Source organism: Pteropus medius, unplaced genomic scaffold, assembly GCF_902729225.1.
Source record: "Pteropus medius unplaced genomic scaffold, Ma_sr-lr_union100, whole genome shotgun sequence".
Lineage (NCBI taxonomy): Eukaryota > Metazoa > Chordata > Mammalia > Chiroptera > Pteropodidae > Pteropus > Pteropus medius.
Window position 1 is genome coordinate 2,555,609 of NW_024355206.1, and position 11,829 is coordinate 2,567,437.

At 54.1% G+C, this 11,829-nt stretch overlaps 1 protein-coding gene across 2 annotated transcripts; it reads left to right on the top strand.

Annotated features, from left to right (window-relative positions):
* Positions 1–400: 400 nt before the first annotated feature.
* Positions 401–11,526, top strand: ISG20 (interferon stimulated exonuclease gene 20). 2 transcript variants are annotated; one of them, XM_039858322.1, is made up of 4 exons: positions 401–677; positions 954–1,119; positions 10,057–10,257; positions 11,309–11,526. In XM_039858322.1, exons 1-4 carry the CDS (start codon positions 544–546, stop codon positions 11,393–11,395), a joined length of 588 nt encoding a protein of 195 aa, XP_039714256.1. In that variant the 5' UTR covers positions 401–543; the 3' UTR covers positions 11,396–11,526. The 2 variants fall into 2 exon arrangements, with proteins under 2 accessions (XP_039714256.1, XP_039714257.1); XM_039858323.1 differs by having other exon boundaries at positions 657–677; positions 954–1,208.
* Positions 11,527–11,829: the final 303 nt, after the last annotated feature.

The following is an 11,829-nucleotide window of genomic DNA, read 5'->3' on the forward strand; positions in this document are numbered from 1 at the left end:
GGCCTGCTTCTCCTTGTCCCGAAACAATGGCAGCCCAGCTGGAGGCAGAGACCATCGAGGACAGACAGGTGGCCATTTCTGAGGCACCTTGAACCAATGGAGGCTGTAAGGGCCCCCTCGCTGCTTCCTTGCCTTCCCCGGGCTGAGTGGGGGCTAGCCCTCTCGCACGTCAGCCTTCTGCCCTTCCCAGTTAATATCCTCGACGTCCAAAAGGCCAGCTCCTCCTGCACCATAAAACCTCACAGAGCATGAAGTTGGTCGCGGCCCGGAAGCTGCAGGACATTTCCCGGCTCCAATCCCAAAGATGTTTATTCTGTGGGCGGAGGGTGAGGAAGGAAAGAAAGATGTTGCAATCCACTCCCTCCACGTCAGCAGCATCATCTGAGCGATTAGGGGGAGGACAAGGGCAGAGGCGGGACAGCCAGACATGCTGCCTTGTTAGTCCAGTCTCAAGCCACCAAGCTTCCCCACATCTGCCGGCAGTACAAGGAGACAAAGCAGCCAGCCCACGTGCCAGACTTCTGCCCCTGACCTCACTCGAAAATGAACCTGAAACTGAAACAGAGTGAGGATTCCTGGCTTGAAGTCCTAGATGAGTCATTGCTAAGAGGAACTGCAGTAGCTGAAAAGTGGCACCAGAGAGGCAGGCGTGAACCAGAGGCACAGGAGGCAGGCAGGTGAGGGTAGGAACTGGGATGGCGGGTTCGATGCGTGCCTCCAGGGTGGCAGGCCAGGGCAGATGGCCTTCTGGTCCTGAGGCTGCCAGGCAGGACCAGAGGTCCTGGGACTGCCAGGCTGGGAAGGCTGACATGGTGGCAAGAGGCCAACTTCCCTTTGCCAGGTGGCATTTGTGATAAAGGGCAGGGGAGAGGGTACTGGCTGGGTGGTGGCTGAGGACGACTGGGGCCTTGGTTGGCCCCTGAGTGATGCGTTTCCTGCTACCTGCTCTCCAGCACATCTGAGGGTACCAGAGAAGCATGGCAAGTAACATGGAGGTGGTGGCCATGGACTGCGAGATGGTGGGGCTGGGGCCCTTTAGCATCGAGAGCGGCTTGGCCCGTTGCAGCCTCGTGGACTACCACGGCACTGTGCTCTATGACAAGTTCATCCGGCCTGAAGGTGAGATCACCAATTACAGAACCCGGGTCAGTGGGATCACACCTTGGCACATGGAGGAGGCTACACCCTTCGCCGTGGCCAGGCTAGAGGTGAGTGAGGGGCCATTTGCCAGCCAGGCCAAGGGGGACTACAGACACCCTCCCCTACACACACACACACGCGCTTCACTGGCACCTTCCCCAGGTGCCAGATCCATGACCTATGTCCCCAGCGGTGTAAGATTCCTTGCTAACCCTGCGTGGGGAGGACCAGGGTACAGAGAAACCTGTTGTTGTCTCCATTACATCCCTGAGAAGACCTTCTGACATCAGAAAGACTCAGATTCACATCCGGGAGCAGCCTTTGGGGCATCTGGTCCCCCTTGCTGGTCCTGTAATAGGGAAACAGAGCCCCACTTGACGTTCTCCACACTGATTTGAGGGCTAGACTCCCTATTCTTTCCTCTATACCAGGCTGCCACTGGTGAGCCCTGTGGGGAAATGAGGGGCAGGTCCTGGGCAGAGGCCTTCACTGGCTGGGTCCCTTGCCAGGGGTCCCTCCGGGTCCTAGAGAACCAGCCAGAGCCCCCTGGGCAGAGGGGAGAGCTTGCTCGTGGACCCACAGCAGGCCATCATCCATCATTCAAGGTGAGCGTGTGGTCCCGAGTTCCACCCCGCCCCATCTAGCCCTTCAGCTTGTTGTCATATTTTCTTTAGGTTTAACTTTCTGTTTCTCAAATTACCAAATAGAAAGCAAACTCAACCACTCTAAACATGGCCTCTGGGTTAGTCACTTCTGGGAAGGTTTGAAGGGCAAGTGAATGCTTTGGTTTCTAGGCTGGTGGGGCTTGGGGAAGTCCAAGAACAAAGAGAAGTGAGGTTTTTCTCAACTTCCCACACCACATGCATACCCGTGGCAGGCTCCACCGCGAGCGAAAAAGCCACAACAATAGTACTATTGACGAAGTGCTGGCTGGATGCTCCCCTAGCACTCGCGTGGCCTGCCGGGTGGGTTCTCAGGAGCTAACTCGTGTTTGAATCCAGTTAAATTACCTTGGGCAAACTACTCAACCTGTCTGGACCCAGTTTCCCCACCCATAAAATGGGTGATAACAGTACCAGCTTCCTATGATTATTGTGAGGACTGAGAACATGCCTGCAGAGAGTGCCTCTGTGAACACTCAACATTAGCTGCCATGATTGTGCGCCTTGCCATCCCCATGTTACACACGAGGAAACCGAGGCTCGCCTGAGCTGAGTGTATTGGTTCGCTACAGCCGCCATAACAAAGTATTGCAAACTAGGTGGCTTAAACAACAGAGGTGTTTGTCTCACAGCCCTGAAGACTAGAAGTCTGAGATCAAGGTGTCAGCAGGCTTGGCTCCACCTGAGGACTGTGAGGTAGAGTCTGTTCCGTGACTCTTCCTAGCTTCTGGTGGTTTGCAGGCCATCTCTGGCGTTCCTTGGCTTGTAGAAGCATCACCCCATCTCTGCCTTCATGTTCACATGGGATTCTACCTGTGTGTGTGTCTCTGTACCCAAATTTCCCCTTTCGTATAAGGACACTGGTTATTTAGATTAGGAGGCTCCCCCTACTTCAGTATGACCTCATGCTAACTAATGACATCTGCGAAGATCCTATTTCCAAACAAGTCACATTTTGAGGAACTAGGGGTTAGGATTTCAACAAATGAATTGGGTTGGGAGGGAGACACAATTCAGCCCTTAACACTAAGGAACTTACACACGTTCACATAACAGAATGGGGAAGAGCTGGTTGGGATTCAAAACTCGGGCTCAAAATTTCTAGAGCTGTGTGTGTCCAATAGGATTTCGAAGACTTGTATTTTAAAAAATTATAAGATGCCTCCAATTTTTTATATTGATTACATGCTGAAATGGTAATATTTTGGATATATTAGGTTCCGTAAAACTTTAAAACTAGTTTAACCTATTGCTTTTTTACCTTTTAAAATGTGGCTGTTAGATGATTTAAAATCACATATGTGGCTCACACATGTTAGATTTCTATTGGACCGCAGTGCTCTAGAGGTACTAAGAGGATACTGAGGGGCCGTGGGAAGGAGGCGCAGTCCATCACAATGGTTCTGGAAAGACTCCGTGAGGCTGGTGCTATTTGGGAGGGGTGGGAGGAGTCTGTGCTTGCAACTCAGAGAAGTCACTGAAGATTCTTGAGCAAGAGCGTGGCAAGATCAAAGCCAGTTTCAAGAAAACTAGACTAGGGCGTGCTGTGGAGGAGAGTGAGGAACAAATGACAATGGGGAGAGGGGTCAGGACCCCTGGGAGCAGCTACGAGGGCCTGAGACCTCAGAGGCAGACGGGACTGGAAAGAAGGAAATGTGAGGAGGGAGGAGACCATAAAGTCACCAAGAAGAGGAGGAGGGCAGCAAAAAGAAGTGAGTAGGTCTGTTCAGACGCCGACGAGGCCCAGGGACACTGCGAGAAGCTCCCCACAATGAGACCCCACCGAGCATGACCCCACCCCTCCGCTTCCTCCCCAACTTCCCTCCCCATCACAGAGCAGGGAGACAGGAGGCAGCAGAGAAACACTTCTCACGGCCCCAGGCCTGGGCATATAGGCAATTCCCTGGAAGCCTTTAGCACTGGCCGGGGAGTCAGGACACCCCGGTCCTTGTCCAGCTGCAGAAACACTTCTGTTTCTCAGCTGGAGGTTCTGCCCGGCCCAGTGCTTCTCGTGCGAGGCATGCTGACCGGCCTAGAGTAGGTCCCTGGCATTCCGGGAGTGAGGCAGGTCTTTAGAACCACTTCTGGGCTTCGCGCCTCCTGCTCCATCACTTACTGGTCTGTGACCTTTGGCAAGTTATAGACTCTTTCTGAGCCTGTTTCTACACTGGCGAAAGGGGAGTATTGATGCCTCCTCCCTGGTCCCTTGTAGGCTGGATGCAGTGACATGGCTTCCAGCCCTAAGCACAGTGCCTGGTTCACCACTCATGGTCAGTAATGTGCCCATGGAGAGAGAAGGACATAAATCCTCGTATGTCTGAATCCCCCCTTTCTGACTCCCGTCAAGTACTGAGGTCTGAGACTCCGGCCCTCGTTTCCGCCAGCTTGCGCCAGTCTCTCCTACCCTGCTCCAGAGAAACTCCCCAAGCCGGGCTCAGATCGCAGCGGCCTCTCCAGCCCCTATTCTAAGCCTTTCATGGCTCTCCATGGCCTGAGGTCCCCTAGCCCAGCATCCTTGGCCCTCCAAGCCTCAACCTACCCTACCTTTCCTGCCTTCTCTTATAGCTCAGCCATCACCCACCTGAGCTTCAGCCGAACCGCTCTCTGTCCCCCATCTGTGCCTCTAGAAATGCTACCATTGTGGCAGGCCCAGGCCAGAGGGGCCCTTTATGTTCCTCCCCAACCCCACCCTATGGGGGGTGGGAGTGGTCCCTCGCCCTTTTTGCTTTAACACAGGAGTCCTGGCAACTGCGTGGAACAAAACCACCTCTGTCCTCATGCAGGCCTTTGCTGTTGAGATGCAGTAATACACACAGCTCAGGGCTGGGGAGCAAGCACTGTCTTCAGGCTGGCCATGGGACCAACCCTAGCTCTGCCACCTGATTGCTATGTCCTCTGGCTTGTTGCTAAACTTCTCTGCGCCCTTCAGTAGGATCCTCTGTAACCTAGGGGCGATGGCAGAAGCACAGGTGCATCCAGCACCATGTCCAGGCACTGTTCTAAGCACTTTTAATGCACCACTGCCTCGGTCCCCACCACGGGACGGACAGGTACTTAACTGGTATCATCACTCCACTTTACAGATGAGCAAACTGAGGCAAAAGGCTGAGCAAACCGTCCAAGGATGGAGCAGAGCAGAGGCTCAAATTCTGGCTCCAGAGTTTGCTCTGTGATGTTCAGATCCTGTGAACATCGGGATCTGAACGTCACTGTGTGTAAATGCATCCTATGAAGGCGACGTGCCCAGTGTATGTAAGGGACAGCATCTGGCACGGCATGTAAGATGTGGTTCAAGGCAACGGCTGTCATTTCTTGTCATGAACAAAAACAGCGAGGCAGCTTGATCCCACTCATCACCCACAATGTGTTTTAATCTCAAAGACAGAGAACAGGCTCATGGGCCCCACAATATGCTGGGGGGCCCCAAAGGGCAGAAGCTTGTCGGCCATTTCACAATCCCTGCAAGGCCAGGTAATATTTCTCAGGTGAGTCTAGGGCTCAGGCCAGCATCTTTCAAAGGCCACCCACCAACTTGTCTCTTCCTCCGATGGGCATGGCAAGTGAGCCCAGCTAGTGGTGAGCCACGGACCAGCCCATGGCAGCCAGGAGGGCTCTGGGGAGCCACTGAGCCCCAGAGTCCACCCCGGAACGCTGCTGCGATGGGGCAGAGATTGTGAGCGGGCCCCTGACACCCCTTCTCTCATTCATTTTTTGTAATGTGGTTCCATTACTTTTATAATGTGCAGTGACTGCCTGTCATCTCCTGACAGCTCTAAGTCTGAGCATCATCTGGAGCAGTGGTTCTCCATGTGGGGCAATTTTGCCCCCCACCCAGGGGACATTTAGCAATATCTAGAATCACTTCTAGTTGTCATAAGTGGGGAGGGGGACCTGCTAGTGGCATCCAAGGAGTAGAGGCCAGGAATAGTGCTAAACATACAACAATGCACAGGACAGCCCCTCCCCTACCACACACACATCACCAAAGTATCAGTAGTGCCGAGGCTGAGAAATTCTGGTCTATAGAAAGCCCCACAAATCGGACTGTCAGCATAAGAGAGAACCCAGGGGGAGACTGAGGTCCAGAGACGGCCAGTGACTTACCTAAGGACACACAACAATCTGGGATACGACCTAGTGCTCAGATTCAGGGCCCTCGCCTCTCAGGTTAATATTATTATTATTTTTTCTCTTTTTGCTAACAGTAATTTTTAATAACTTGAAACTCACTTCTATAAGTTAATGCTTTTTTGATGTTAACCAAGTATGGCGAGTAGCATCTACCTCGTGATGGGGATTGGGAGGGGTAGTTGCATTTTTAGTCTGCAAACAAGGAAACTGAATCCTGTGAAGCATTGTGGTTTAGGAGGGACACACAGACAGAAGGGAGGCCGCGAAGCCTTGTGAGCAGGGAGCTGTTTGATCTGTAACCAGCACGGCAGCCCTCGCCTCGGGTGGAGTGCCTTGTTGGGGCGCTGCGACTGGGCAGGCGTCACTGGGGCTTGGCCAGATAGAATAGGACGACTTCATAATTCAGGTTCCCCCAGGGTAAGCTGCCCTGTGGGAAGCAGGCACAAGCTAGGAGTAGGGGATAGGAGGAAAAAGGGGAACCAGGGCCACCCCTGAAGATGATAATAAGGCACCTAGACCTCTGCAAAGATGACATTCTTTAGACTCCCTTACAGCCACCTCTGCTGGTAGCCAGGAATGAATGAGCAGATACACGAACTAATGAAAGCATGGATGGATGAATGCATAATGGAAGCAGCCGGCTTGGGGTCGCTCGACAGGCTTCGGGGCAGAGATTTAGAAACTCATCAGATGCAGAGAATACCCTGGGACACCGGCGAATGCCCCTCCCCTGGGGATTGTAATTCAGTGTGTCTTTTTAACAAGGGCCCCGAGCAATTTGTTTGATCAGGTGCATCTGGGAAATACGGGAAACTAGACTGAAGCACAGCGGAAGGAGTATGTAGGCAGACGCCTGCACCTGGGCCTGTCACGGTCCTGCCACGTGACATGGGTACACACTGCTCTGCATCCTGTTGGTAAGATGGCACGATGATCCCTGCCTTCTAGGGGCTGTATTCCTGGTTCAAGAAACTTCCGTTGAGTTCTGACATGAGCCCAGAAGTGCCCTCCTATCTTCAATTAATAAGGCAAATACTGTCCTGAGGTTCTCAGTAGGCGGTAACAACCATTATAATAATAATGTCGAGTGGATCCGGACACCCTGTCTCAGCTCTCGGCTCACAGCTGTGTGACCTGGGCAAGCCTCTTAACCTCTCTGATCCTCAGCCCCCTCCTCTGCAACACGGAACTAAGAATATCCTTGTTGAGAGGCCTCGTGATGAGGGAGGGAAAGTACCTGGCCCGGTGCCAGGACGATGAAGGCAGATAGATAAACGTCCCTTCCCCACTTCCTCTCCACTTCTTTCCAGGATTTTGAGAGTCTCTACCTCCTCCGTTTGAGGAGGCTAAGCTGCCTCATGACCCAGGGCAGATTATAATGATCCTGTGGTATCCCAGGGAGAGCAGGTCACATAGCCCTGAGGTCCCGCTGGCTGACATCCCCATTATCCCCTTGCAGCCTCAGAAAGCCGGAGGAGCTCAGGCCGCTAATCAGGCACTGGAGCCTCACCGCTCCAGGCCCTCACTTTACGCATGAGGATCAGAAGCCCAGCATCAGTCTTTAACTTCCCCGAGACCACACAGTAATCCCGCGAGTCTTTCCTTGCCCATGCTCACCATCTTTGTCCTGAAGGGCTCTTGGTGTCTGTCTGCTAAATAGCTGTTCTCTTCCTTCCTTCTCGTGTCCACCCCCTCTTATTCTATGTCTCATGATGAGTCCTGTGGTGCTGAACGTAGCCCTGCCCACTCCTGCCGGGACCCCTAGACTCAGGAAGTGAAAAATTTCCCAGGAATCCACCCCACAATGACTTGGCCCTCTTCCATCTGGAATAGGAGACAGTTCCCTGGGGGCCGTGTGTGAGTTGGCCTTGAGCTCCTAGTCACGGGGGAAAACAGGCCACATTGTTTGGAAAGATAAAGGATGTCAGCACTAGCCACAGCCCAGCACGTTCCCCCATCCCCCACGCCCTGCAAGCTTTCCCTTCCCTCTGCGTGCCCAGGGTTTCCCCTGAGGCGCTGCTCTGAGGTCATGTTCCCTCACCCCTCAGGGGTACCCTGGCCCAGCAGCATCGGCACCACCTGTTAGAAATCCAGAATCCAAATCCAAACTTTGGTGTGATCCTGAGACCCCAGTGTGAGAAGCCCTGGTGTCCATCAGAGGTGGGTCGCTTCATTCCTCCAGCGAGCCTTCTCCAGTCCCTTGCTGAGAGCACAGGCTCGAGGCCCCAAGAAAACCACAAGAACAGTGGGGCAGGTTGGTGACATTGCCTGTTCGTGATAGATGGACAGACTCTGCCTCCAGTGCTGTGACTGTGGACAACTCATCTCCCCTCTCTGAGCCTCAGCTCTCTCTTCTGTAAAGTGGTCATAATGATCCTATGATGTCCAAGGGAGAGCATATCAAAGGCCCCATGTAAGTCCCAGGAGGCCACTAGAGGCAGAAGCAGGATGTAGGAGGGTGCCAGCCATCCAGAAGTTTCCTTCCTGGACCACAGACTACAGTCCTGGGCTATGCACAGAGAAAGAGAGGCAGGCTGTCAGAGGGCACTGTAAAGAAAGGGGACTGGCCAATGTGGCCAGAGGCAGATTCGCTGTCAGGCCACCGTGAGCAGAGGAGGTGAGATGTGGGCACAGGTGTAGGGCATCAGGCTGAGGTCACAGGGCTGCTCCCTGTGGCCTGGCTGCTAAGCTGCCAGAAACTGCGAGAGGGCCTGCTCTTTCTGCAAAGTGTCACGATGACAGGCACTGGCACCTGGCTGCTGGCTTGAAGGCTGGCTCTGCCACGAGCTGTGTGACTGTCCTAGTTATCTAATAGTGCTTAGCAAATCACCCCAAAACCTAGTGGTCCAAACAATGTTGATACTTCTTGTGATGATGCCCGGCCTGCACGGATAATTGGGCAAGTCTCCCTGTTTTAAGGGCAAATGATTACCAACCCAAAGCCCAGCTACAGCTTCAATATCCCATTGCCATGTAACGTGCTCACAAATTCTGGGGATTAGGGCGTGGGTCTCTTTGGGAGGTCATTATTCCGCCTGCCACAGTAGGGCTGTTGAAAGCATTACACGACACAATATACGTGACGCATTTATGAGTGCCTGGCACACGGGACACGCTCAGTAGGTGCTGGCCATTGCGTAAAGGAAAAGCCTCAATTTATTTTCCTTCTTATGTAAAGAAAAACCCTGTTCTTCCCTACTCTATCTTTCTTCCATGTATGTCCCCTTTACTGTTACATAGACACTTCACTTTGGACCCTTCTGGTCACCAAATGTGTGGAGGCTTTTCCCACACAAATGGACACCAGATGGGTGTCCTGCCATTCAATTCAATGTTGATACTGTCCACCTGGAGATAGCGTCAGATGCCACAGGCTGAGGGCTCGCGCCTACAAGACCAGCCCCTCCACAGACACGCTTCGGACACCAGCTCACAGAACTCAGGGACACACATTGTTTATTAAAGGGTATGAGAAAGGGCACAGACGGACGAGATGCATAGGGCGAGGTATGTGGGAAGCGGCATGGAGCCTCTATGCCTTGCCCGGGCGCCAGACCCCCAGCACCTCCTGTGCCCACCAACCCCAAAGCCCTGCAGGCCTCATACTTCTGGGATTTTATGGAGCCTTCATCATGAAGGCATGATTTAATCATTACCTCTATTTTTAATCCCTTTCCCGTCCCAGGAGAATGAGAGGGGACTGAAAATCCCAAGCTTCTAATCATGGCTTGGTTATTCCAGAGACCAGCACCCATCCAGGGGCCCCTCCAGAGTCGCCTCATTAGAAAACATGACACTCCTGTCACCCAGGGAATTCCAAGGGCTTCGGAAGCTCTGCGTCAGGAACCGGGGGCAGAGACCAATACATGTTCTCTTATTATCTCACGCATCGAAACCACAGAGAAATTGGGATGGGCCTAGAATATGCAGTGTGAGGAGGGACTTGGTGCCCTCTTCCCGCTTTGCAGATGACGTGTTTCAAGCTCAGAGGGGTGGTGCTTTGCCCAAGGTCAGACAGCAAGTGGAGGACGGGCTGCTCCCTGCCATGCGCAAGGGCACCACGCCGCCCCAGACCCGCCCAAAGGACCTGGGTGATGCGTGGGGTGTGTGTCTCCCTGCTCAGATCCTGCAGCTCCTGAAAGGCAAGCTGGTGGTAGGACATGACCTGAAGCACGACTTCAAGGCGCTGAAGGAGGACATGAGTGGCTACGCCATCTACGACACGGCCACCGACAGGCTGCTGTGGCATGAGGCTGGCCTGGACAGCTGCAAGCGTGTCTCCCTCCGGGTGCTCAGCGAGCGCCTCCTTGGGCGCCGCATCCAGGTCAGGACGCCTTCTCGTCCCGGGGCCGAGGTGGGGCGGCCGACCCCAGCCTCTGGGCAGCCCACCCCGGGCATCGCTAGGAGGGTCTGCTCTGGGGCCTGGCCCTTCCCGCCAAGATGCTAACTGCCCCCCGCCCCCCCCCATGGCTGCGGAGCAAATATTCAACCCCAGGGACACTGTCTTCCCCTAGTCCTGAGCAGCTCTGTGCTTGTGAAAGGGGCAGTATCTTTGTTGGGCTTCCAGGTGAACAGATATTTTTTACACATCAGGCTGAACTAGATGCTGGGGACACCAGCTGACCAAGGCCCTGTCCTTGGTTCAATGGAGGGTGGCCCCTAACTAAATCATCAGCACATGCTGTGGGGAGTGTCTGATGGAGGGAAGGGCAGGTGTCCTGGGAGCAGGGACAAAGAAAGAATGAGTGACAGGACCAGAGACCAGATCCACGTGGAGTGTGAAGAATGAAGGGGGGTGGAGGAAGGCAGGAGAGGGGGTGTGGGAGGCACAGCGCGAGCCCCGGCACCCCAGCCTGCTTGGCTGGGCAGCAGGAATCACATAGGAAGCAGGGGTGGGGCTGAGTTTTGGCCCCTCTGTTAGCCGTGAGGAACACAGGACCGAGGACAGAATGGCCTGCACACGGATTCACCAAATAACACCTTCTCAACTTACTGAGCAAGTGGCACTTTCAACATACTCTCCAGTGCCCAGGATTGCTGTCACAGCTGCTTTAGCCCTTCTGCATCCAGCAGCAAGTCTGCAGCGTCCCCACCTGTCCCCAGATTGTAAGCACCTCGCGGGCATGGACAGGACACTGGATGTTGTGCCTGGCCACATCTGGGCCTTAGTGTCCTGGTCCCAGGGCTAGTGGATAAAGTCAGGCTTTCTCCAGCTACCTGCTGAGTCCAGGGTGTCAGAGGTCTGGGGAGACTCACCCACTGACACACCTCAGAGTCCTGGAAGTTGGGGTGTGGTGAGCAGGGTCGGGCAGGGTCACGTAGGGCCTCTGCATTCGGCCCCACTCCAAGTCCCCACTCTGTCCCTGTGTCTACAGAACAGCCAGTCTGGGCACAGCTCCGTGGAAGATGCCAGGGCAACGATGGAGCTCTATCGCATCGCCCGGCGAATTCGATCCCGCTGAGGACTCCTCGCCAGCAGTGTCAGCTCTACTCGGCCCCGCTCCCGGGGACCAGAGGCCTCCGTCTCAGGAAAGCAGCCACCTCGCTTTTGGAAAATGCATCTTTAGTAGTAAAATGCTTCTATATTTTCTCCGCTCTGTCATCGGTCCCCTTTCTCGTCTTTTCCTTTCTTCTCTCTGAGCCAGGCAACGGTGGACGAACCCCAGTCTGCGTGATGATGACTTGAGTTGGGATGGGGGGGGGACAAGTGTCAATTTCCTTAATATCTTGAATCCTGTGGTCCAAGAAGAAGCTCCAGGCATCTAGGTGGCATGTGACTTAATTAGTAAGGCCTGCCTCTGCCTCCCTTTTCCAGTGACTTTTATGCATGGAGGGGTGGCATGATTTCCCAGGAGTGCCACCTGGCTCAGAGGTCCATTCACCTCATCTTGGTGCA